General features: G+C 41.0%; 6 protein-coding genes across 16 annotated transcripts in view; 3 read left to right on the forward strand and 3 right to left on the reverse strand.

Annotated features, from left to right (window-relative positions):
* Positions 1-27: 27 nt before the first annotated feature.
* Positions 28-4311, reverse strand: Tmem214 (Transmembrane protein 214). Its single transcript, XM_033476979.2, has 9 exons — positions 3737-4311; positions 3342-3532; positions 2576-3259; positions 2284-2494; positions 2078-2217; positions 1075-1201; positions 741-1006; positions 502-653; positions 28-435 (listed from the first exon to the last, which is right to left on the reverse strand). Exons 1-9 carry the CDS (start codon positions 3861-3863, stop codon positions 309-311), a joined length of 2025 nt encoding a protein of 674 aa, XP_033332870.2. The 5' UTR covers positions 3864-4311; the 3' UTR covers positions 28-308.
* A 275-nt stretch (positions 4312-4586) lies between these two features.
* On the forward strand, positions 4587-6324 carry LOC117224211 (NPC intracellular cholesterol transporter 2 homolog a). Its single transcript, XM_033476981.2, has 4 exons — positions 4587-4816; positions 5701-5814; positions 5895-6076; positions 6147-6324. The coding sequence occupies exons 1-4, from the start codon at positions 4726-4728 to the stop codon at positions 6228-6230; spliced, it is 471 nt and encodes a 156-aa protein (XP_033332872.2). The 5' UTR covers positions 4587-4725; the 3' UTR covers positions 6231-6324.
* Positions 6325-6525: 201 nt separating this feature from the next.
* LOC117224217 (serine/threonine/tyrosine-interacting protein) lies at positions 6526-8214 on the reverse strand. The gene is made up of 5 exons (XM_033476998.2): positions 8036-8214; positions 7596-7694; positions 7354-7505; positions 7089-7277; positions 6526-7015 (listed from the first exon to the last, which is right to left on the reverse strand). The coding sequence occupies exons 1-5, from the start codon at positions 8072-8074 to the stop codon at positions 6805-6807; spliced, it is 690 nt and encodes a 229-aa protein (XP_033332889.1). The 5' UTR covers positions 8075-8214; the 3' UTR covers positions 6526-6804.
* A 281-nt stretch (positions 8215-8495) lies between these two features.
* LOC117224216 (uncharacterized) lies at positions 8496-10663 on the forward strand. Its single transcript, XM_033476997.2, has 7 exons — positions 8496-8926; positions 9018-9129; positions 9372-9447; positions 9533-9574; positions 9635-9773; positions 9910-10069; positions 10151-10663. Exons 1-7 carry the CDS (start codon positions 8876-8878, stop codon positions 10333-10335), a joined length of 765 nt encoding a protein of 254 aa, XP_033332888.2. The 5' UTR covers positions 8496-8875; the 3' UTR covers positions 10336-10663.
* Positions 10664-11291: 628 nt separating this feature from the next.
* LOC117224214 (WD repeat-containing protein SL1-17) lies at positions 11292-13078 on the forward strand. Its single transcript, XM_033476994.2, has 8 exons — positions 11292-11471; positions 11571-11683; positions 11755-11930; positions 12010-12248; positions 12318-12411; positions 12480-12573; positions 12659-12830; positions 12924-13078. Exons 1-8 carry the CDS (start codon positions 11469-11471, stop codon positions 13023-13025), a joined length of 993 nt encoding a protein of 330 aa, XP_033332885.2. The 5' UTR covers positions 11292-11468; the 3' UTR covers positions 13026-13078.
* LOC117224212 (uncharacterized) overlaps positions 13040-27092 on the reverse strand; it is a 53808-nt gene continuing 39755 nt past the window's right edge. For 8 of the 11 annotated variants that reach the window (XM_033476987.2, XM_033476984.2, XM_033476985.2 and 5 more), the window contains 7 exons: positions 24850-25287; positions 22826-23017; positions 20116-22700; positions 19895-19986; positions 19506-19779; positions 19152-19392; positions 13040-19081 (listed from right to left, as the gene is read on the reverse strand). In XM_033476987.2, coding sequence (XP_033332878.2) covers positions 14738-19081; positions 19152-19392; positions 19506-19779; positions 19895-19986; positions 20116-22700; positions 22826-23017; positions 24850-25287 — 8166 coding nt within the window. In that variant the 3' untranslated portion in view covers positions 13040-14737. The remainder of the gene's footprint in view (positions 19082-19151; positions 19393-19505; positions 19780-19894; positions 19987-20115; positions 22701-22825; positions 23018-24849; positions 25288-27092) is intronic. The other 3 variants (XM_033476989.2, XM_033476988.2, XM_033476991.2) reach the window with 3 other exon arrangements.

Here is a 27092-nt window from a genome sequence, read left to right on the forward strand (position 1 = left end):
TAGGTTCAAATTTAATCCTAAATCAAGTAGTCTATATATTACTTTAATATAATCATTTTGTTTGACATAGAATTAACTTAAGAAAAAGGACTAACACTTTGATCAAATTTTCAGCATTTAAAAATGTCTGAATTCATTGGAATTATATGGTACATTCTTCAAATATCACAGGTGAAATGGCCGTCGCAATATATGTGGAAATATACATTTCAATGGTAATTGGAATGATAAAATTAAATGCTGACACTTGGGGGCGTGGGGAGGGGCGATCACCGAAATAATCGGTTATAACATCCAGTGAATTTCATTCATGGAACTTTAGATAATGTTTGCACTTTTTCATATACCCAATCATAAGTTTGACTTGCTAATGTTTGTGTGGTATCGATAGCTTTTGAAGCATAACTTTGTAAATTCTCTGGGCTTAATGTTCCACTAAAAAAAAGTAACAAAGTCATGAAATATATCCATTCATATGTTTAAAAAAATGTTGCTACTTACACAAATACATTATGCTCTAACCACTTAAGTGTTGTACTTGAATGTTCAATGAATTTCTCTGCGCATATGTTAGAGTAATTTTTCACCAGTTCTAATCCCTGATTACTTCGTAAATGAATTTCATCTAACATTCCCGGAACATAATGTTCGATCTATGAAACATATAAAACATTATATAAACATTTATATTTATATATTATAACAATATAAACACTCTATACTAAGGTTTTAAAACTCACCGTTTGACGTACTACAGGACCTTTAATTTTAGCATATGCTACCACATTGTCAAACAATCTGATAGAAACATTTTTTACCACAAGATAAACATCTCCAGCTAATTTAATATAAGGTTTACATGTTTCAACAGTTGCTTTGTAATATTCTGGTGAACTAGCTTCGATGAATTCAAGCGTTTTAGAAGAATAATCTTGCACTGTGATCCATGCAGTTTGTCCATATACATAGAATCCACTCCTGATTAACAGCTTGTCTGTATTAGATCCTAAACAATCATTACATTAATAATTTAATATTAAGTAATATAAAGATAATATTTCTTTTTCGTATTACCTTTGTAACTGCCATGTTGATAAACATCGTAACCTACAAAAGCACCAGTCAGAAGTAATAACAAAATAATTCCTTTTTTCCAAGGAAACTTCTTATTGGACGATGCTGTCATTTTTAAAAGTAAAACCTATAATATAATATAAGAAGAAATTAATAAAATATTGCGGCTTGTTTGCGATTGTTTGTGTAAAATATCAATAATCACATCTCATCGTGAAGTTTAAGGATTAAAGGTCAAACATTATATCGTCGATTCGTACACACGAATTACGATTATTCTAATTTGTGCATACGTGTGTCTTACCTCTAAAATTGACACAGTACAAAAATGTCTCCTAAATTATTTTATGTTCACGGTTTCAAAAGTGTATTTACTTATAAAAAAAAAAGGTTCGATGACGACGAAGAATGAGCGATGAATGTCGTCAGTGTCGTCACTGATGGTGTTGGGGGGACAATATGCGATCGATAGTATACTTCCGAAAAAACAAGCTTACCTAACCTAAGCTTTACTTTAGATTTGAATTTATCTAAATCGATCAAACTTTATTTGTCACGGAATGTTATTATGAGTAGACCAAATGTTTCAACCGGTGTTGTCAAAATGTACACTATATATTCGCTTTTAAATGATCCTTTTCACATGTGAACTCGGGCAATAAGCCAAAAAGTGTTTAACTCACACTCGCATGTCGCGAGGGTAGAGTACTATATGTATATACATACATAATACGTTTGCGCACAAGGTAACGCATAGAATTTGTAAGAATATGCGACGCGGGTCATTTTAAACGATTTTGGACACAAAATACTACATATCACAATACGTATTATTAACTACTAAACAGATATTTACATGTTATACATATTTTACATATTATACATGCAACAATATTAATTATATTACTGATCTGAACATATTTTAAATGAAATAAAAATGTAATGTTATTATGATAATGACAGTTACGTAAATCTATTCATCATATTTTAAGTGAAAACCTACCTTGCAAATTTTACTGCAAGCATTAGCAAGACTTTCTTCTTTTCCTTTTCTCCATTTCTCATCAGTATTCTGGAATAGTATGCATGTCTCTTTCATGCATTTTATTTTTAAAGATGTACTTAAATTACTCCATTTGGCATCTAAAGAATAAGATAAAATTATATTTGTAGTCGAACGATTACTTAGCTTGTGACAATGAATCTTACCAATGTATGTCAATAAAAGTTGAGATTGGTATAAATTTTTTGTATAAAGCGATCTCCAAACAGAAAAACAAAGAGGATCAGTAATCAAACAAGTTGCAAGAGCTTGAATCAATTCTTCTCTATAATTTGCATGTATTTTTGGTGTAATTTTTCCCATTAACACCTCAAATAATTTTGTCCAACTTGTGTTATTATTCTTAAACATTATTAACTGAAAAAAACGTATATAGTGATATAATCTACTATTTTAATGTTATAATGTTAAAATATATAAATGTTTATAAATGCTTACTCTCAATTTTCCAATGCTACTATTTATTTGTTTGTCTATGGTGGCTGGAATGTTAAACTTCCCAGAACATGTATCTTCAACGATATCAAGATAGAGTTCTGGTTTAATATTAAGTACATTTTCATACTCAAAAAGAAGCTCATTCAGAATTTGTGCCACATAACTAGAATAACTCTTTGTCTCTAATAAGGGTGACATTACTTCATGCCATATTTTTAATCCTACATTCAAATCCTTTCTACCAGCTTGAGATAAAGCCCAAAATAAAGACAAACCGATTGTTTTCCTATTTTGGTAAGAATTTCTTACAGTAATTAATTTACTAATACTGGCAGCAATCATTCCAGGATTAGTATGTGCTAGAAGTTGTAGAAATATTTTGTGACCTACAACAGGCAATCCTTTTACCATGTCAGTAGCCATTGCAGTCAAAGTATTTTCATAGAAAAGTTGTGCTGTCTGTTTTCCTGCCAATTCAATGGCTTTATCTAAAATAGAGTAAATTGGTTTAGGTACTATGCTCAGCGGATAATCTTTAGGTTTCCCTGAGAAAACTGCATCTTCCTTGTCAACAGGTATTTTAAGATTAAGAAATGCAGCAAGATCTTTTAGCCATATTAATGGAGCTTCTGGAAATCTAGTTTGACCATTGGTTAAAACATTAGAGAGCTCGTCTACATTGATCTGTGAAAAAATGTGTTTAATATAAAAAGATTTATCTACAATTATAAAAAAAAGAATAAACTGAAACTATATAGAATTATACCATATTCAATGCATCTTTTATAGATTTTGGAGGCTTCTCTTTTGGTTCTTGCTTCTTCTTCTCAACATGTTTCTGTTGCTTTTTTTTCTCTTCATTTTCTTTTGTTTTATTCTCTTTTTCTTTTGACGGTTTCTTGTTCTCTTTATTATTATCCAAAGTGTCGTATAAAGTTTTCACTTGACTCAAAGGTACTAAAACATGTGAACATCTTTGCAAACATATTTTTAAACTATAATGTAGTTTAGTACATACTATTTTCGATGTATGTTAAAACAGAGAAGCCTATACGTATTAGGTTTTTGTTTATACCAAATGATTTTCGATAGTCTATTTTTTAAGTAATAATATTGAGTAGAAATAATAAAGTTTAGTTGAGGTTAAAAGTAGTAACTTACGAAAGTCTTCCACTTTTGGAGCATTCTCGATAAATTTCTTTTTTTCAGCCTTTGTAAGTTTATTATTTTTTCCATTGCTTTTATCTTTTTTGTTCCTTCCAACTAATTCCCAACCACCAGACGACATAGTGCAATAAATGCAGTAAACAAATAGTCACTTAACAATACTACTAAAAGGCACTGAAGTGTTTGTTGGCAGTTGTGTTGTCGACCGAATATTGTACGTGGTCGCGCATGCGTATTTAATAAATTGCCACGCGCCAAGTTTTGCTCATACGTTTTGGTGTACCAAGCGGTTTCCAATGCTTTCGTATTATACTTATTTTAATATGTAACAATATGATATGTCATGTAACTTGTTTGATTTCATGTAAGTAAATGTGAAATTTTATGCAATATTCTTTCTCTAATTATTGACAAAATGTCGGCAACTATAAAGGCGAACCGCGAGTTCCCAAGTTGTCCATTTTCGATTCCAAACTGAAGGATGCTGTAGGAGAATTTATTCTATATCTTCGTTTAAATTTCATCTTTGTAATGTACACGTACACGTAAGTATGTACGTAACAGACTATGTACATGCAACTCAAAGAAACAATAAGAAGCACGTACACGTACATAGACAATGCATAGTCGTATACGGGCCGTAAGAACTTCAGAACTTGTCTCCACTTTTCTAACCACTGTCCAATACAAAGGAAGGTTGTGAAGGACTAGAAGTGGGAGGTGTCGCGTCACATTGTTCTTGGTGATTCCTATGTATGTGCATTGTATTCCTTTTCTCCTTCTTTTGCGGATAAAAAAGTGGGGATGAAGTCTGAAGTTCTTACAGCCCGCGAGCCCGCAAACTCTGTCGATATACATATAGTTAGTCACCGATGCTGACGTCTATCGATGCGATGTTTACTTCGTTGTTCGTTATATTCTTTAAGAGAAGAGAGTTTCGCTTCACAAGAGTTCATTAACTGTTCAGAGTTCGAATAAGCAACATGACTCGTCCAAGTGCTCAGTTTTTTCTTCCCTGTTTCGTAATTTTTGTTATATCACCAATAACCCAAGCCCTTGAAATCTCCGACTGCGGTAAGCCCAAATTTGAATAAAACAAATCATCAAAGTTGATTATTTTTCTTTCTGTCAATTATTTTATCTTCGAAGGAATAATTTATATTACGCAGAATATTTATTCAACTTCGCACTTTTACTTATATGTATTTGTTTTAATTAAATTACTCGTGAATATAAGGAAAGGACAAAAGAATGGAATTTTTGCTTTTATTCTTAGTTCAATCATATTACAATTAACATTTTTAACACGAAACTATATTTAACAGAATACAGAAAATTCACTTCAATCGTTCTTCAGCTTGTAAACAAAAATGGACAATTTGGGAACAGGAGATACGATTATCCGAGTCTCGCGGCTCGTTGTTATAGTTATTGTATATTGAATACTCGTATTTCCTCTGAAAAGATTGTCCATTTTTGTTTACAAGCTGAGGGCTAATTGGAGAGCATTTACTAATAATTATCGGTTGCGACCAGGTTGTACAATGCACAATTGAAATAATGGTATACGATTTCAATAATAATGGAGTTGAGTTCTATGTCCGGAAAACGAAGTTCAAAGTCATGACTGCTGCCAGTAATTTTTTCTTATGTCAATATAGGAACGCTTTTACGTAAACAACTCAAACATGAACTGTTTCTGCGATGTTTTTTTAACATCGCATTCGTATAATTTGTTATTTACAATATAATAATTAAATAAATAATGTGTGTTGATATTATAAAATTTTATCATATTTTAACAAAACACAATTTCACTTACTCGTAATAGTAACATATTTAACAAGTAACGTTTGAATATATAAAAGTTGAGTTACCATATTAGCGCTAATAGCGTTATACTTGAACTCTAAATTGGATATCGCGTAGCTTATAAATGTTTTGTTATTTTTCTACAGGTTCGAAGATTGGAAAGCTTACATCCGCAAATTTAAACGGATGTGATATGACCAAAGATGTTTGTGATTTAATACGAAATACGAATGCATCAATTGAAGTAGACTTCACAATTGGTTAGTATGTTCTTGGGATAATTAATATATCTTTTTAAGGCTATACAAAATACAAAAAACAATTAATTTTCTTTTTACAGAGGCGGATGTGTCTAAAATATATGCAGTTGTACATGGAATTATTATGGATGTTCCTATAGCTTTTCCATTACCAAATGCAGATGCTTGTGAGACTCCTACTTCAGGAATCACATGCCCTGTAACTAAGGATACAGCATGTCACTACAGAAACACATTACCAGTATTAAGTAGTTATCCTAAGGTAATTTAATATTATTATTCTTTATAAAATTTTCATTTTCTAATTAATAATTTTAATTACAATATTACAGCTCTCCTTGACCGTCAAATGGGAACTTAAAAATGAAAATGGCGAGGACATACTTTGCATGCTGATTCCTGTAAAAATTAAGTAGGTGACATTAATTGGATATACTTTAATTTCATGTTTGAGAAAATTGTGTATTTTACAAAAGTTGTATGAAATAAATACAAAACTTAGTAATAAAAGATGTTGTTCTCCATGTTTCTTAAGCTGCATTGTTTCAATGTACATGATATACAAAAATTTTGTACAATGTTTATTGTAGTGAATAAAATAAATAAGGAGCTTAACAATATTAATTGCATTTTTTTTCTAAGCGAGTAAAACTTGTATGCAGCTTGTATGCTGAATAAATAAAAATTATAACTATTATTTACGACAATATGTGTCTTAAAAATTGTTTACTTTTGTTTATTAATCATATTAATCGTAAAACCTATAGTTAAAGCGCTCAGAGCTAGTAACATCTTGGTTGTCTAAATAAACAATTACTTTAACTAAATACAATTGTATTGTAATAAGCAATTTGATTTTACAATATACCTCCATGTTTAGGTACTTTTCAAACCAGATGACATACAGCATGCCTTGCCTCGTCGAGTCTATTGATTTTCATCTAGTTTAAGATAAGTCTTTTAGTAATTTTAACATTTTTACAATTAATATCAACTATCCATTTCGTCGCATCTATCTTCTGCTCGTTCAGTATCCATTTGATGTATAGTTCGTTTACTTCGTTGTTTCACTGAACTTTGCTGCCCATTTCTTAACGTTTTTTGTGCTTGATATATAGGTTCGTATTCTTTTAATTGTGTCATGAAACCTTCATTAGGATTTATACAAAACCTCCTTTGTTGTACCATTGCATATGCCCGTCTAAAAAAATATTCTGTTTCAGTGCCTTTCCAATGAGAATGAAGTATCCAAATTTTGTACAATATGACATTACGTCTGCGATAGTCCATATGTTTCCATAACATATGCTAAAACCAATGCAGCAGACCTTGATATCCCAGCATTACCGTGTACTAAGACTTGACCCCCAGAGCTTAAACCTTCATCTATAAATGTTTTAACTTTTTGAAAATGTTGAATAATATTTTCTGTTGCTGTATCAGCAATATTTAGAACAAGATACCTGCAACATGACTTATTAATATAGAATACAAAATGCACGCGTTACTTATTCTTTTAAAGATTTTTATATTTCATACTTAAATTTGTCAGGAAAGTTGGGCTTTATAAAATTTGCTTCTATATCTTGTCTAACACACACTATATGAGTTATACCATGTTCTAATAAAGATTGCAATTTTGAACGACTAGCAGCACTGTATGGACCAAGGTATAATCTCGGTACCACCTCCTAATGTAAGGTAATCATTAATTTAAAATATATAACCTTTCAGTACTTTTTTTACGAATACATCTCTTTTATCAACTACATCCAGGATACCTGCATGTGCCTTCTCATTGTATAAGTCCATTCTTTTGGTTCGTCCATGTGGATCGGTATTCTCGGATAATCATCTGATTCATTTTCACTAGTTGTTTCCTACAAGACAACATTTATAGATTAACATTAAAAATTCAGCTATAGCAAATTAATAATGATAGTTTGAATATAAATGTTAATAATAATCTTACAAAGTTATTTATATGTAGTGTCTTATTAATATAACAAGAATGGTTAAATAAAACATTTTTATATAAGATAACAAGGCAAAAATATAATGTATACATATATAGCTGTTTCTGTTATTTTTTTTCAAAACGAACATGCAAATACTAAGTCGTATATTCTCAAAAATAGGAAAGATATATATTATAAAGTAACCTAAAAATATGGAAATCCAATGTTTATGACAGTTGAAAATTAGTAATTAAATTATGTACCTCATCCTGATGAGTATCATTACTGTCTAGTGACAGCATACCACTAATTTTTCACACCTGTATGTACGAAACAGTCAAATTTATACAACAGAAGGGAGAACACGATACTATTTTTGCCGCGATCAGAATATGTACATTGTTTTCTGATAAAGCGGCCATTTGCAAAATATTAAACTTACTTATTATGTACATACTGCTCTCTGTTGTACGATGTACGAAATACATTGTATGTATAGTAATACTTCTAGTTTTCTCCGGCGCGGTGCGCTCCGTTAGCGAGAATAGAAGTAGAAAGTACTTTGGTCTGATTGGCCGAGTATATATAAGTATAGATAAATAAGTATAAATAATCTAGCAGAATATATGGTCTCAGGGTATAATACTGTATACTGTGTACCTCATTCTGAAAGCTCTAATTACCTCATTGTAATTTTGTATTCCTCTAATTTTCCCTAATTAAACTACATTGTCTCGCGCATGTGCTACGTTAGTTCATTGGATGCGCATGCGTGAAACTGCACCTGACATGCATCGTGCATGCACCTAATATACCCATATAATAAATTAAAAATTATACATATTATAGCTTTACAAAAAATACGTATTATATATATATAAATCACTACATAAAATATATTATGCGCATTAAAATTTACATGTATTATTGTGTTATATACTTAAGGACATGCGCATAATTAGCGCGGGATACGATACGAATGACATTTGTTTATAACGGCTCCATGCAAAAATGTCGAGAAATGGGAATTGTTCTACCACTCGCTATTGTGTAGTCGATCGTGTTATGTCACAGATTTACTGAGTTTTAGTGAAAACCAAAGGATGAATTCTAATTCGTTGGAGTTTGATCCATTGTACATTTCCACAGGCCCCGTAAGTTTTACTTTTTCGTATCATATTAATGTAAAGTATTGTACAAAATTGTACAGCCTTTAATCATGAAATCAAATTTGATAAATTTAAGATTGACGAACGATCGAAAAAGATAATTATCAAAACGTCGAAATACAAGACTACCTCGTCGGACGAGGAGGAAGACGAGCCGAGGAGGAAGAAGCAGTGTACTGTAGTAACAGGTAATAAGGGGTTAAGATAAAACTCGATTGACATTAAGGCAAGCACTCGGGAGTTCATCTTGAACCTGAGAGTTAACGTGAATAGAATGCATGGTCTGTAAAGAAAAGCATAGAACCTGCTACATACACACACAAAACATGCATCTCCATCCTACACATATACAACTACACGCGCGCGCGCGCGCGCGCACGCACACACACAACCACTGTACACACTAAAAATAACTTGTTTTCAATTGTAGATGATGTGCAAGACAAGGACCAAATTGGGACAAAACTCGATAAGATATTAGAAATGTTAGAGAAGATAACAGAAAGGTAAACTGCATGCTTTTCTTTTATCGAAGTAACAGCTGAAATTATTATTTCATAGTAAATGATAATGTTTCTATTTGTATTGCAGCAACATCTGTGAAAGGTTGACAGCGGTAGAAACAGAATTAAAGTAAGCATAACAGCCACAGTTGTTATCAAGAAAATTATATTATTTACTTTTTCTTTGCAGGACAATGAATGAACTCCTTCGCAAAAACTTGGATAAGGAAAGTGCCATTAATGTTCAAAAGCCAGAATGTCTGCCTCTCCAAACAATACAAGAGGTAGACAATTTTGAGAACTCTTCCAAAGAAGAATACGAAAGTGTTGTAAGTATATGTAATTATACACGTGTATATTAGATATACATATGTGCACACGTGTACACGATTTGTACGATACATGTTCAAAACCATGATCTCTAAATGTATATATGTACATACTAATCTTCACTTGCTTTCTTAGGTAACGTATTTTTCGGACGCAGGAGGATATAATCTAAAAGTGGCAACCAGTGCCTGTTTTAGAGAGGCTATTTCCGATGACCTACTGTTCTCCTATACATGGTTTGGCACAGACGCGTGCCAACCACTGTATAAAACAAAAATTGTGCAGGCCATTTACGGTAAAAATTATTTATTATTACTACTTTAATACATTAATATTAATACGATTATTGAAATAATCTTTGTGTAAAATAATGTAGATGCAGCCTGCAAGAATAAGACGTTTCCTAAGCCCACTCGCCCCGAGTTTCAAGAAGCGATGCGAGTGGTGCTTAGAACGGCGAAGGAGCGAGCGCGGCACAAGAGGCACCGGCAACAACCCCAATCCAAGCCCACGAACTATTGGGACCAGGAAGAGCCAGGGGATCAAGAACTTAATATGTGAAAAATAGTACATTTCAGTGCTCCAAACAGTATTTTTCTGTGCTCCAAACAGTACTTTTCAGTGCTTCAAACTGCACTTTTCGGTGCTTCAAACAGCACTTTTCAGTGCTCCAAAACAGCACTTTTCAGTGCTACAGTAGTTTAAATAATTTTTACGCAAGTTGCAACGTTCAATAAACAACTTTATGAACCCTTGCGACATCGGTGCGATAATTAAATATAGATTTAATTTATTTTCAATTTAAATATTTGCAAATTATACAATATTTCAATCATTTTAGTGCCTATATAGAATTCAAAATAATGAAAATAAAGTTTCGAATGGAAAATCAGGTGTAGAGATAATTAACCCCATCGACCAAACGGTGTCTAGCTACTTTCTCTCCACACGGCCGACTATCTTTCTTGAGACTAGTTGAACTTGAGCTTTTCTATTTTTATATATTAAAATCATTAAAAACTTGTATAATTTGCAAATATTTAAATTGAAAATAAATATAACTTAAAATTATATAATTTAGGAGCTCATAAGATTCAGTCTTTCTTTTTACAGAGAGGTTCAACTCTGTTCACCAGAACAGACTTTAGTTTGGTGTCAAGTTCATACCAAATTGCTTACTAGGAACTTCCCAGGAAAGTTACAAGATGACATCATTATTTACATCGATTTTCGCGCGAAATCTTATGAACTATCTTTTATGAAATATTTACATAATTACACTCTTTCCGGAGCAATTTTTCTTATTATATATTATTTTTATCATCTTCCAAACATATTGTTTGTTAGAAAATAATGATGTTTTCCGCTCTTTTTTAACTTTTATATTCTATCCATCATTGTCTTGAGATAATTAACAAAATATTCATCGAGTAACTTTGTTATTATTTACGGTTGTAACATAAAATTAAAGAAATTCTATAGTTTCATAGAAAAAATTATTAACGGATGTAGTACTACAATGTGTTAGTTTCACATAGGGAAAATGCCGGATACATATTGGAAACAGAAGTGTTTACATGCAGCATGTATAGTTTGTACCGCTACTAAGATTTTCCGTGCTGAGACGAATTTGCATGCTTTATTTTGCAACTATTAAAAATATAGTGTTTCGAGGATCTTAGCCGCTTTTTAGTATGGTGAGAAATTTAAATGAATTTGTAAATAATCAAGATGTATAGAGGTTGGGTTGCCCATAGTTTGTGACAGTTTCAAAACAAAGTTTGAAATTGTTTCAGTATTCATTGCTTAGTAAAACAGAAAATGCTCACGAAGACAGTATCTGGACCTGTGCTTGGGGCTGCCCAAAGAATAAAAAGGAGATAATACCACCAGACAATGAAGATTCGCGGTACATAACCTTAAATACCGTATCTATTGTTTTTATTTCTTAATATTTGACATTTTCATACGGTATTACAGTGATTCGATGCGATCCAATGAAGAAGAAATCGTGGAATACATAGTAACTGGATCTGTGGATGACACTGTCAAAGTTTGGGAATATAAAGAAAAATCTGTACAGTTGAAACAGAAACATAAGTTAACTGGTCATTCCCTGGGTGTATTATCTGTCGCAGTAAGTTCAGATGGCTCGAGTAAGTAGTTAAAACTAGTAGACGTTGGTTGCTTTCGAATGAATTCACTTATATTTTATTATTATTGTGGTATTTGTAGAGTGCGCGTCAAGCTCTTTGGACTCTAGTTTGAAGTTATGGGATTTGGAAACAGGAGAGAAGATATCGAGCATCCAAGTAGGTCCTGTAGATATTTGGACAGTAGTGTTTTCTCCAGACGATAAGTTCATTGTGTCTGGCAGTCATTCTGGTAAAATTCATTTGTATGGAACAGAAAGTGGTAAACGAGAACAAACTTTGGATACCAGAGGTGGAAAATTTACATTGAGTGTTGCCTATGTAAGTTAACATACACTGGATTGATTTTATTTTAAGCAATTCTTTGTTTTACTATTTTATCTGTTTCAGAGTCCTGATGGTAAATATATTGCCAGTGGAGCTATAGATGGAATTATCAACATATTTGATGTTACCTATGGAAAAGTATTACGTACACTGGAAGGTACATACAGAAAATTCTTTTGGTAACTTCCATCCATTGTAGATATTATTTAAACTTATATATTTTAGGTCATGCTATGCCTATTAGGTCCCTCTGCTTTTCACCAGACTCTCAGCTGCTTCTTACCGCATCGGCTGATGGACATATGAAACTGTACGATGTGTAAGTAATTTTGTTCATTTTGAATTGGTTCATAAATTGAGTTATTAAATTTATTATTCATTAATAAACTTGTTCCTTTGTACAGGAAAGATGCTAATTTAGCTGGCACAATGTCAGGTCATGCTTCATGGGTACTAGGTGTTGCCTTTGCTCCAGATGGTAAACAATTTGCATCTAGTAGCTCTGATCATACGGTTAAAATCTGGGAATTAGCGCAACGGCAGTGTCTACATACTTTCGGTGAACATAACGATCAGGTATTAGTACTATATATATATATATATATATATATATATATAAATAATGAACGCAGTAAAAACTAAATTGTCTAAATATTTTTGTTCTTTCAGGTATGGGCCGTGAAGTACAGTCCTCTGAAAAACGATGTACTTGTATCTGTATCCGATGACAAATCCATTAATTTATACAAATGCCCGAAATACGATAAATAAATGTTTTATAAGGGTAGATTAATAAATGTTTATATTTATTGTTTTTCCTTGAAGTATTTTACAATTTATGAAGTATTACTCTTCTTTGACACATGTGTTTTAGTGACACAGAGTTGTATTATTCTCCCCGTGACAGAAACATCAAAGTAGATATTAGTAGCTATAAATTTTATTGTACTGCAATTATTAATATACAAATCATTAAGATGTCTGCCAAATCTAAAGTACAATGTAACAAAAGATGAATTACGCTTAAGATCTAAGTAAAAGACAATGATTATTACAAACGAACTGTAAGGGAAAACAGAATCCAGTGTACAGACCAAATCTGCGAAAAGGAGAACATAAAGCTACCCTGGTATGGTTCCAAGTTGGGAGGGTTAAATCTAATTAACTCGAACTGGAACAGGGTAAAACACGCATAACAAATCTCGGAAAATAATCCACAGTGAAAGCTACTCTATATTGTGTCAAACATCTTCCTTCTAATGAATCTGTCGGATCTTATACGACGCCATGCAGAAGGAAAGATGACGCGATATAGACGAAAACTAAAAGAATCCATAATACTCTTTGATGCCGCAAATATACAGTAAATTTTTCTTAAATGAATTTGAGAAGGAAACGTATTCAATTAAAAGTTAGGTAAACGCCAAGCCAAAGTTTTTCAATTTTCAGATCGGTAAATACGTAATTGATCCGTACACACTTCTAGCCGTACCTACATGAATTTTAGAAAGGGTAACAGTCGAATCCTGTAGACAGTTCTTACATGCAAATCTCGATTTTACGTAGTACATTATGACCAAAATAGAAGCTACTTCACTTGTTAATTTTTAAGTAGACTAGAAACTTAAAGTAAAAGTTTACAAAATTTTGTCTCTTTTTCTTTTTATATAATGCCGGTTTTAGCGTTACTTACTTAGACCGCTACATCGATACAAATGTTACTACCTTCTTGTCAATAACATTCTGTCGTGTTGAAGGTGTCCAAGCTTTGACCGAATCCTCGTCGTGTTCCTATCAGTCTTTAAAAAGTAATCAGATTTTGTATCCGTCGATAGAATACAAATCGGTTACGATGGAAACAAAATACAGATCTCATTCCTTGCGAATTTACCTATTACGAAGATGTACAGCAATCAGTTTATCTCTTGCCATTATACATCCATGGGTCGCAATACATATCACTAAACTTTCTACAGTTTTGTTTTGTTCTTTTCTTTTTTTGTTCATTCATGTTTAATATATACAAAATTGAATAAATAATCGAGGATAATCACTGCTACATACTACAGATTTTTCAAAGTATTTTCCCCTCTAATCGTGGGACTTCTCAGTAGTAATGTATATACAACACGCAAAGTGAATAGGAATGATATTAGAATTTCCAGCTGCTATTTCACACTTTATTCGTACCTCATAAAAAACTTGCACCCAGCGATGCAACAAACAAACAGTCCGATGACCATTCTTGTATATTCGATCGTGTAAAAATCAGTGAAATACGATGGAGATTTTCCGTGTCTTTCGAACAATGAGGTAAAATGAAATGGTTGAACTTACTTATCGTGTACTTGCAATGCGTATCGTGTGTGCGGACATCGTTGCCGGCACACCATGAAGCAAATGTACAATGACTAGCCTGAAACGAAAAAGCGATACTACCGTAAGGGTTGTTACTCTTTCCTTAAATAGATCGGGGGCGTCTCCTATACTGTCGTTACTCTCGTCGATGCCGTGACAATGTCACTGTGACAATCGGCCACCCCAAATTTGCTTTCACTTTCGTTCGCTGGAACTTTGGTTGTCTGGGAAGGAATGTCTTGTTGTTTCGGATTGTAATTAAAGGGCGGTACAATGGCGGAGGCGGGTGTGCGGACACCACTGCCATTCACGTACGTTTGTGCAGAGCCGTCTGCGTTCGCAGAGTCCACTCTAATGAAGGAACCGAGGCGTGATATTCGTTTAGTTGGGTCTATCTCCATTGGGGAAGACTCAGTGTTCTGTGGCTTCCGTAAAATCACCGAAGCGTCCGCTACTTGGACAGCGTCCTTTCTATGCGTAGAAGCGTCGCCGGACTTTACAGGTATTTTGCAAGGAGCGTCGTTCGCGTTCATCCCGCTCAAATCACAAGAGTTTCTGTACTTCACTTTGCTGGGCTGAATGCCCACTACCAGAGGTCTTTTCGATTTTGACTTGTACAAGGCGGACTCGGGATTATCGTTTTCTTGGGGTACACCCTCGAACGTGGAGCTACGGAATAGCCTGAAGGCTGGCGGATTGACCACGGCCGAGGGTGCATCCACAACATTGGCACAACTGCTAGGCTGTAGCCATTGTCTAGTGTCGGGTTTCTCCAACCGTTGTTTGTTCTTGCTCTCCTCGACCTTTTTCCAGAGACTCGCGATTTTGCTAGTCGCCTCCTTCGCTAGCTTTCTAGTCTGCATCCCTGTTGACGAGTTCGACACGATGCTAGAATTACTATTGGATCTTTGGCCCAGGGGGCCTATTTTGCGAAAAACCTTACCGTTTTCCGCTTGCGCAGCGCTCTGATTACCGGTCGGGACTTTCGAGCCCGAAGTCGATTTTCCCGTAGGCAAACGTTTCGGTGCGACTAACAGCGGCAACGCTTTAGGGGACTGCATCTTCTCCACGGCATTTCCCTTCGCGCCTTTCGTTTGGTGCGCTTGAAGGGTCTTTGGCGCAATTTTCGGTTTCACCATCATCGTCGGATGCACCTTGGAGGTGGCACCCTTGATCGGTTTTGCGATCTTCGTTTTGATGGGCGAGGAGGACGAGGAGACCACCAGCGGCGCGTTCTCTACTTCCGGTTCGTCTTTGGTAAATGTACCCTGCCGTTCCAACGGCTTCACGGCTACCTCTGTTTTACTGTCCTGCTGGAAATTCGAGGAGCAAGTCGGAGGCGTGCTGTGTCGCTTCACGGATTTGGTAAAGGTCAACGATGACCCTTTTTGGGGAACCGACGCCCTCTTCGCGGCGGCTGAAACGTTCCTCGTTCGTTTCTCCGCGTCCGTTAAAGTTGAAGTCTTTTGAAAACTTGCTCTCGAAGATTCTTTAGTTAAATTGCTCGAGCTGTTGTTGTTCTGCCGAAGAGTGGTAGCTCTGGTTGCTCTGACTATGGGCGATGTATTGCTCCTACCTATGGGTATACCGCTGACAGGATTCACTTGTTTCAACGGAGACGATTGAGGGGTTGGTTTTCTAGTAATGGGATTCGAGTAGAGAGCCTTCCTTCTACCACGGATGGCCTTCGGACTCTCTGGTTCTGATTTATCTGTAGCGTTCGAATCGTTACTGGGATCCCTCACCATGCCTGGTTTTATAATCCGCGGTCTCTTGGTCTCTCGAGGCGGTTCCTCGGCGTTGTTGGATTCATTCTCGCTATCGCTCTCCACGGTATCGTACCTGACATCTTCCTGCGACCTACACTCGATCCTGGCGTTGTCTTTATTCTCCTCCACCTCGCGCGCTTCATCCATTTGTTGGCTGCAAGCGCCTATCAGCTTCTTGGAAACGCCATTGACAAAACGCATTCGCAAGTTTCGTTCTTGCGACTCCGATTCATTCGACACCAAACTGATGGTCTCACAGTCCAGCAGCGGCTCCTCGACGTTCTGATTCGCCTTGTTCGACTCGTTCAACGTGTTCAACACGATGGTAGCATTCTGCTCCAGCATAGTTTGAATCTCGTCCGACTGAATAGTGTGCGTTATGGCCAATGAATTCTCGTCCGGCCCGTTCGCAGCGGCGTTCCCGTCAGCGTTCTTGAACATGCATTCCGAATTGTTCAACGTTATCGTGCGGTACCTATCTCTGTTCTTCTTCTGCTCCATGCGTTTCTTGATCAACGTTTTGCAAGCCGACAACTTCGTCGGTTTGGGAATAGCAGATTTCACAGGGGACATCGGTTCCGACGACACAGGACTCTCCGTGTCCCAGCTATTGTCAGTTTCCGGTAGATCTTGGGTCACCTCCGGGAATGGAATCTCCAACACCTGCGTCCGAAACCTTGCCCTGTCCTCCTGTCTTCGTTGTTTGGGCGTCAGCTTGGAGAACGGCGACAATTTGCCACGCGGAATTTTGTTCTCCCTGTTCTCGTTTTCCTGCTTGTCCGTTTCCGCCTCCTTCTTGCTCATCTCCGCGGCTATGGTGTATGTTTTGAACCTCTCCTTGGCCAAATTCCGCTTCTGCTTCGGCGTGAGGTTCCTGTGCAGCCGCTTCTTCGGCGTCGACTCGGCAGAGCTTGAGACACAGTACTCCGAGGAGATCGGGGTAACTGCTTCGTCCGTGTCGTTGCCAACTTCGTCGATCTTGTCAACGACCATCGGATGCGGAGCTTCCTCGGTGCGCAATTCCGCATCGATGCACAACGTGTCGCTGCAGACAGTCTCCGTGACGTGTTCCACCGTTGATTCGTCCATCTCGCAGACCTCGTTGAACAACGAGGGTGGATTGATGTTCTCCAGGTACTCGCTCAAGCTGTTGTTCGCGCTGCTCTGCATGTTTTCAGCGTATCGCATGCAGGTTATGGAAAGGACATTGGCCACAGGCTTCAACAAGTCGAAAACAGCGTCGCTTCCGGTTAGACTTTGAGAGTCCTGGTCCTTGGGGTCCGCCACCTCCGACGTGATGCTCGCCACGCTAAGCATGCTGTTCTCCATGTCGCCCACATCCGGCAGTTCGTCCATCATCGACGGTGGCTTGACGCTGTCCAAGTGCGAACCGGTGCACTCGTTCAACAGATTCTCCAAGCTGCTGGTGTGAGTCTGATTTTGACTCAACGCTCGTTTAGCCACCACGCCCAGAGGTAGGGACTTTTTGCGACAGCTTCTCGAGTCTGTCAAGGACGAGTTTCTTACTTGAATGGGAGGAAGCGACGTAGAGTTGCATCGGTCTCTATTGACGATCGCCTCGCTGCAGTCACCCGAGCCGGCATAGCTTGCTATCAATGATAACATGCTTCCCATTAAGGACGGAGGCTTGATGGCCTCCAGATCCATGGAAGTCATGCTCGTCGTGTCCATCTCGTTCTGCTTGTTCATCTCTGCGTCCACAGCCTCGGCCAGCTTTATCGCTTCTCTTTGAATGATCTTCGAGTTCGTCATATGAGCACTGTCGCTGCTGGCTGTCGCGTATTCGGAGGTGACGGTGCCTGGGTCCTCCTGCGCGTCGCTTTTGAACGAAGCGATAATAGGTGCGCTCATGCTGATGCTAGGGAACGAAACTTCGTTGGGCGAATCCTCGTTCCAGGTGTCGCTCAGTATGCTCTGCTTCATGGTGCCGGAGTCGCGTTCCCGAATTGCTTCTGTCTGCTGGACCAACGTGGCTGTCAATCGGTCTAGCGAGGCAATCATGGCGTCTGGATCTCTCTGCCGCCGATATATGTCCTCCTTCTTTCCATGCTTTGGCGTGTCGCTATTCTTATGCGCCGATTTGTGCTTCTCACTGGTGTCATCCTTCCGAATACCGTCCACCGTGTCATCCATTCGACCGCTGCTGTCCGAATAGTCGATTTCTTTCTCCTCGAACCGGTTTAGGATTTTCGATTTCAGCGCGATTTTGCTCGTATTGTCGATGGGCTTCGACAAACCAGGTTGAATGCACAGTTCTAGAAGAGCGTGTTCAGATTGCTCGACGGAATCGATGGATTCGCTGCTTTCCGAGTCTGTTACTTTCGTGTAAGATTGTTGCATCGAGTTCTCTACGATCCTCTCCTTCGACACGTCTGCTGTTTTATCATTTTCACTGTTCTCTGTCAGCCTCTCGTCCTCAAGAAGATCGTTGTGCACCAGGGACGACATGTCTTCGTTCGACTCGATGTCGATGCTGGACAGATACTGTTGCTGATTCGGCTCTGCGTTGAAAACTATCGTTTCGTTTAAAATAGGACTATTCCTCAAATTCGAAGGGAGCGAAAACTTGCAGAGGTTGTCGTCGCCTATCTCGGTAATGTGCTCAACGTTATCGCTTATGTATTCAAGTTGATTTTGCAAAATGCTCGAATACTCTTCCGCGGCCTCGGTTTCTATCCTCTGTAAGAGAAATTGTAGCGTTTCAACTTTGTGAAATAACATGACAACATGGGACTGCAAACGACCTTACCTTCTGAGTTAATTTGTTTGTATACACGCTATAATCGGATACAATATTCACACTCGACGAATTAATCGTGTCATTGCTTTCCTCGCATACTATTCGATTCGTGTCTAGATTATTCATAGTGGAATCAGTTAATACGTTGCATTCCACTTGATCTAACGCCACGCTTGTCTGATACCTAGCTAGATTACTTTCACTCCGAGGAAGCTTTTCGAAATTGTTTCCTATGAAGGAGTGTCTGTGCCTGGAATACAGAATAAAAGTAAACGGTCAATTGCAGTCAGTTTATTAGCACGTTATCGGTGTGTACATCGATCTCTTTTTTTTCTTTTTTTTTTTTTAAACATATATATTCACCTATTATTTTGCATTCCAATATTAATACAAGCTGTCAGTAGATCTTCGTCATCCTCATCTCCATCACTGACTTGATCTAAACATTCGGAAGAGGAGTTTATATTTAATGTACACGGCATGTTACGCGTATCGCCTTTTAGTTCAAATTCCTTACATCCTGAATCGTTAGACGCTTTCAATGCACTGGCCCCATATGAATTAACTCCGTTCGTGGGGAAATTTTTACCGTTTTTTCCGAACATTTCATTTTCATTCTCATACTTTTTCTCCACGTCTATGAAACAAACGGATTCACACATTTCTTTTTACGATCATAAAAGCGTGTACACAAAATCTCATTGTAATGTTTAAAAAAGATATTGTCCACGATCAAGAATCGGTCAAGTTACCTGATTTCACGTTCCCCGAACTAGATGCCATGTTACTACTTTCGTCCGAGCGCAAGTTGTCTGATGACGTTTGCGTGTGCGGTGTTCTCAAACTATTAATTAAAAAAAAAAACAAACGTAAATGTCTGGACTTCGTTTAAATATAGCACAACCATTCGAAAATTTAAATCTAAATTCCGACAGCTATGTATTTTTACTTGCATTGCTTAAAGTATACAAACCTCGATGGGATCTTGACCGAATGTCCGTTTTCCTCGACATCGCTCTTAGCCTGCAAGCTAAACTCCTGTTTGTCGTGCAGCTTTCTTTGCTCCTGTATCTTCTTCATGGTACACCTTTGCCTATTATCCTCCTGCAGATCGGACGCAGAAGCAGCCCTGGAAGAGTTCAGAGACGATCCATGGGGCGTTCCCTCGGTGCAGTAAGTCTTCAGGGTATCGTCGTGAATGAGCTCTTGTTCGCTGCTCGCAAAATAATGAGAATGCTGTTTATCCTCGTCCAGGCTACGTTCAGCATACCGCAAGCTATAATCGGTCGGTTGATCCAAATCGGTCTCGGCGTAATCGCTGAACAAGTTTCCCTCTGTACAATGGCCGACAGTCGGCGAGATGGTTTTCTGTATGGTGTTCATCGGGTTATGCTGATGCAATACTGTTTTGTCGTACATATTGCTGAAGTTGTCGTTGCCAGGGGAGTTGCTGCTGTTGAAGGTCAAGGAGGCTGGCGTATCGATTCCAGATTTGCCGGTGATGTATTCGGTTTTCTGGCAGACGATCAACTCGGTCTCCTCCGAGACACTGGACTGACTGCCGGCTTTCGAGGATACGCTTTGCGGTAGATTGTCCTCCACCGAGGAGTGCAGCAGGTTCTGCGAACAGGCGGACTCTTGGTCCGGCGCGGAGGACCAGGAGATGGTGGAGTTGGTGCACCGCAGTTCCCCTATGTCGTTGTAGCCATCCGAGGACTTCAATCTATCGGGGATCGCGTTCTTGTACCTTAGTGTGTACTTCTTCTCGGAGGAGGTCTTGACGTGGTTGTCGTTGGACATTCCGGTGTCGAAGCCGACAGCCGAATGAAGGGACGAGGACTGTTGCTTGATCTGGATGTCCGTGGGAGACAGTCCGTTCAGCACGTGGCGGTTCACACGCTCGAACATGGTGTCCGAGTGGGTGCTGGTGATAGAGCGCATGGAGTCCCTGCTTTCGCTCCTGGCGACCCCGTTGCATTTCGCGCTGGACGTTCCCGGTTGATTGTGCAGATGATAGTTACGCAACGCCCGTGCATTGATCCCAAGGAAGCTGTGGTCCATCTTGAAGATGAACTTATCGTCCTTATTCGTGGGGGACGTGCTCGGCTCGATGTTGTCGCAGGTCTCGGCTAGGTTCTGATCTATCTCCTGTTCCAGGGCTCTTTGCCTGCGAGCGACCAACGTGGGCAACGTTGGAAGGCCCAGTCCACGGGCGGTCGAATCCAGATGGACAAGGTTGTTGCAACCCGGCCGAGCGCTCAGCAAGTTCTTCAAAGCTGCGCTCGAGCCCATCGAGATCATTTTGTGCTTGGAATGAATGAGACTGCGGAGCATGGGCACCGCGCCCAGGTCCCACAACAGTCTCTGGTCCTGCGGACATCTGGCCGAGAGGTTCCAGAGCGCTCCGCAGGCATTGCTGACCACGGTCAAGCTGGGTGACCGCAGCTGTTGCAGCAAAACCTGCAGACACCCTCTTTCCCTGACGATGGCTCGGTAATCTTCCCTGACGGCGATGTGGCTGGAGACGTTCCTCAGTATACCGCCCGCGTTCTCCACTATCGCCAGAGTCTTGGACGGCGCCTTGTAGCTCAGCATGTCCACTAAGAAAGCGAGCGCGCCATCCACGACGCAGATGTCGATTTTATTTGTACTACAGTGCGCCGAGAGGTTCCAGAGCGCGGAGAGGATCGACTTCAGCGTCGATTCTTTTCTGCCTTCCATCGCGGCCTTCATCAGACCGGTCACGGCACCTACTTCCCTCAAGGTTTGCTTGCTGCTGGTGTCCGCCCGCCACGACAGATTCCTTAGGACGCTGGCGGTCACCTGTCTCAGATCGTCGCTGGGACTTCGCAGCTGCGAGACCAACGCTTTCATGAACTCGCGGAACGAGCAGAGCAGCGCCTTGTTATTCCCATCGCCGAACGTGAGGTTCGTCAACGCCATTCCGGCGTACCTACGCAGGGTGATGCAGTTTTGGTCGTCGCACTCGCTGCCGTGGGCCATGTGGTCCATCTCGATCAGCTCGGCTACCGCGTGCAGTCCTCCGAGCTGGCACATCGCGTGACGATGGGCTTCGTCGAAAGAGAGTTTCATCAGCGCGGCTATAGTGGGTCCTGGGTGTCTCTCCAGGTCGTCGGGAACCTGCCCCGTCTCCAAAGATGATCGCAGAGCCTGACAATAGTCTCTCAGCTGTTCCAGGAACCGAAGTACCCTGGCCTCGCGTCGCCCAGCACGCTCGTCGCTCTTCGCGTGAACTATATTGTGCAGCGCCCTGGAAGCCCTCTCCCTGGTCTCCAGGTCCTGCCTCGGGGCGTGAATCAGCTGCACCAGCAGAGGCAGACATCCCGACTGCCTCATGATCAGACAATTGTCCGTCGAATTACTCATCGAGAGCAGAGTCGCGCTCATGTCCTCGCCACCCTCCGTGCTGCCCAGCATTCCCAGCAGGTTGTACACCACGTCCACCTTCGCTCCCAACCTCCTATCGCCCTGGACCTCGGAGGAACAGCCAAGGGTCCCGCCAGAATTCGATGAGAAGCTCATCACGCTGGCTATATCCTGCAGAACAAATTGTCGAACGTTACCAAACCGGCATCAACGATTTCACGGATGCTTTCGATAATTAACAAAGTTCTACAGGAAAAACGAGTTAGGCTATTTGTACGAAGAATCGGAAGACTCACGTTATGTACAGTGGTCGACGTGCTTTGCTGAGTGGAGAAGCCCATCTGCTGGCTGGCCCAGAGGTCCCTTCTGATGGGCCAGGTTCCTCTGTAAGAGGACGGCACCCGGTGACCTTGCAAGGACGTGTCTGGTTTGCTGTCTTCCTCGCTGCTGCCACCCTCATTGTAGTGTCTGCTTCTTCGCGAATAAATCTGTCCGACGGGAAAGGATTCGATTACTTGACGCTTGTTCATCTTCGAATCACCTTGAGCTAGATATCTTTTTTATCTCGCATAAATCATCGTGCCCCGATGGTACGACGAACGAAGCCAGGTCGACGAAGGAAACAAACAAAGTACGAATAATCTAAATAAAAGTTGCATCTCCCGCTGTTCGGATAACAAAAGGAAACTCGGTTAGCGACAATCGAACCGAACAATGGTCAGGATCCTCTCAATTCAGATTCGCCGATAATAAAAAGCCAATTCAGATTTCCCGAGGACGCGGATGAAGAGTCGCAGACAGAGAGAGAGCGAGAGAGAGAGAGAGAGAGAGAGAGAGAGAGAGAGAGAGGGAGGGAGAAAGAGGGAGTGAGAGAGAGGAGAGGAGGGGGGAGGAGGAGGAGGAAATCCAAGGTTACTTCCAATACACTCAACTGAAAATAAATGCTGTTCCATCCGCGAGGAAGAAAAACGCTCTGACCTCGCAAGGGATGATTCTGGCGAAGGGAAGCGCACAATAAATTCTTTGCAGTATGATTTTCGGTGGCAGAGCGAGTTAAAGGGTGGCGAAAGAGAGAGGAGGAGAGATGGGACGATAAAGAGAGAGAGAAAGAGAGAGAGAGAGAAGAGTGAGGAGGGGAGGGGGGCAATCCAAGGTTACTTCCAATACACTCAACCAAAAATAAATGCTGTTCCATCAGCGAGGAAGAAAAACGCTCTGACCTCGCGAGGGACGATCCTGGCGAAGGGATGTGCACAATATAAATTCTTTGCAGTATGATTTTCGGTGGTAAGGCGAGCTAAAGGGTGGCGAAAGAGAAAGGAAAAATGATAAGACAACAGAGAAAGAGAGAGTGAGAGAGAGAAAGAGGAAGAGAGAGAAAGAGAGAGGGAGAGAGAGAGAGGGAATGCAGGCGGTACGTGTGCGTAAACGTGTAGAACGGAGAAAGACAGAATGAGCTCTCTCTCCGTAAAATCAATACGCTGGCTACGTTGGCGGAGAGAAGTGTATATAGCGGGGGGCTCGTGTGGCACAAGCACGAGGCAATATAGCAGTGGTATTCAACCGTTCCTCTTGCGCCAGGAAACAGGCGTCCAGCTAGGAATCTCGGTGGGAAAAACGAAAATGAAACCGTCTGGGAGAGAACGTAACGCGGTTGATCCGCGTCCGCTATGCGGCTAGGAGAGCCGCCAGTCCGCATCGACTAAACGATGGAATTAATGCGCGTTTCATTGCCAATTACATAACTATGCAGCAAGCACTGCTCCGCTCCGCGGGATATACTACTGTGCTCGTCCACCCCCCGAGAACCCTGGATCGGAAAACGGATCGACGTTTCCCGTAAACAGAGACCCTTGCCGCACTCGATCCGCTGATTCTACCGCTAATCGATTCTGCTTAGGGTGGCCGCAGCCTAATCGTAACGCGGATTTAGGGGCCCCGGGGTCTCTAGAACGTGAAATTCGTCCGACGATGCACCGATTTCGCGAGATTGTGTCTCGTTGCGCAACGCGTCCGTTGTTGACACTCGCGGCGATCACTTGCCTCGAGGAACCACCACCGAGGTGCACACTGGTAGATCAGGTCGATTTTCCGAAACTGTCCTGCTCTATTTGCCTGGACGTCCGTCGGCGAGAGAGCTCGATGCAATTCGAGGGAATGCATGCGAAGCGAAGCGGTCCGAGACGGAACGGTTTAGCGCGTCGATCAATTTAGGCCAGCGAAGGGATCCGCGGAGGAGGCCGAAGGGAGAGCACACAGGTGAGGACGACGCGATCAGGGGTCGAGGATAGAGTTTATAGGGGACAAACCGAAGAATTACCTCGGGGCTCGGCGTGGACGACCTTCGTTCGTCCTCCTCCTTGACTTCCGGCTCCATGGCATCCTCTTTGCTGGTCTCAGCGATCGCGGAGCCTAGGTAGAACCTTGGCCTGGGGCTGACGACGGCATTGACGGACGACGACGATGAGGCGGGGGATGATGTTGCCGTTCTCAGAGCGTTCTTCGACGCAGAGCATCTCGCGGATGTCGCCGCCGATGCGACGACGACGGGGTTGAACGCTGCGCCGTCCAACGACGACTCCAGCTCGTGCGCCGCGACGCCGACCAGGGGCGTAGGTATCTCGACGCCGTGGGGGCGCCGTTGGCCCCTCCAGGAGCCGACACCTTCCACGCCGACGCCTACCGGCCTGTGGGGAACGCGACAACACTCCTCCGGGAGCAATCTTTCTGCTCTCTTGTAGCTCGGCTCCGCGTCCTCCTGGAACAAAAAAGAGTTTCACCGTTCGAGCTGGCTCATATTTTTCCTTTTGGGGAAACGCGTACGATCGACGAACACACCCCTCGCCGAATTTACGTTTCTCGTGTTCCATGAAAAAGTATCGTACCATCGATGTGCGCAATTTTATTTCATTATATGCACAATTTTGTTTCAATCGTTATCGATGCGCGCAATTATTATGCGATTTGGCAGCGTGAAATTTGAGAAAAAATCAAATAATTTTTGTGCTATACAATTAATCATGCTCGAGCATAAACTAAAAAAGGGGGCACGGTAACTTGCTATCGCCCACGGTAACTGGATCCGCTACCCTAGAATTTCCACGGTGTTTCTTCTCGTTCGCGTGCGAATTCCGCAGCGGAGCCCCAAGAATGTCTAGGACTTCTTTCGAATCGATTCGAGTTTCGCAGGACGCGTCCCGGCCGGTCAGGATCGCAAGGACGACCTTTCGTTTCGCGACGGGTTAATTGGTTCTTGCACGCAGCGTGCCGTCGCATGCGGGCTGCTTAACGAGGCGGGCATTAAAACCGCGAGATCATGCTGCAACGGCGACCGGGGAGAAGCATCGGCGAACGACGTCCGTGAACTTACGAGAGAAAGTGCGGAGAACCGACGGATTCGAAATCCAGTCTTGGTTAAATTGTTACAAAACGATATTAGTCGCGTTCAGGGTTCGATGGTTCTAGCGTTAACCCTTTGCACTCGAGTGGCGACTCTGAGGCACCGCTAAGATTGTTAGATCACGTTCCAAGATAATTTTTATATTGTCAAAGTTTAGATGTAAAAAATAGTTAAAAGTCTAACTGTTGTGCGAGCCACGAGACTCAATTTTATACGGAAAAATTAGTCGGAGAAATTAATTTAGATGGCTTCGAGTGCAAAGGGTTGATAGAGGCAAGTGGTGCTAGAAAACAGCACCGGCGGCGTATTTTATACGACAGCTGTACAAAAGCGACGGAACTGTCTCCGAAACTCTTTTTGCAGTTTCAACGCGACCTTACGGAGGGGAATGCCCTCTGAACAACAGCCCCGCGTACTTCGTTCGAGTCTCTCTCGCGGCGTTAACATCGAAAACTTCTAAATAATATGAGCAACGCATTAAATTACAACAAACAATGCCGCGCATAAATCCGTACGTAAACGATAATCGCAATGGCGCCGGTATGCTCCGAGGAGTTGTTGCAATTCAATTTTTTTGCATTATCTGATCCGAGGCAACACTCGAGACCTGGAACGACGTGTTGATCGTATTGTTAACTGAATAACCATTAATCGTGCGCGTCTAGCCAGCGGAGAAAAAAAAAGAGAAAACTTGAACGACTCGGGCCGAAGCGGGCCGTCGCGGCGTTAACGAGACGCGCGCGCGCGAGCGCGGCCCGTTGAACAGTCCGTATCTGTTTCGAATGCATAATTAAAGGAATCGCGGATCACCGGAGCAGGCATTGTTGCTGCTTATCCGCCACTTTCACCCGGTTTTCTCTGCTGAATACGCGAACCGCGGGAACCACGCGAGACAGGAGAAGAATCGGCTACGCGTTGCTTTCGGAATAATTGTCTTGGAATGCATTTGAATCGCAACGAGAGCCGGCTGCGTTCGAAAATCGTGGCCAAGGTTGATCGAGTAAGTGGAACATCCAGCACTCGTACCGATCGCTCGCCGTTCGAAGACGTCGTCGTCGTTCTATCAGATTTTTCAGCGGTCTAGGCGAGCCTTGTTCGCTGGTCGATTTTTTGTGATTTTTCTAATCTTATCGGAGCAACATTGGTTGCCAATCTGCGTTCTC

This window comes from Megalopta genalis, chromosome 13, assembly GCF_051020955.1.
Source record: "Megalopta genalis isolate 19385.01 chromosome 13, iyMegGena1_principal, whole genome shotgun sequence".
Lineage (NCBI taxonomy): Eukaryota > Metazoa > Arthropoda > Insecta > Hymenoptera > Halictidae > Megalopta > Megalopta genalis.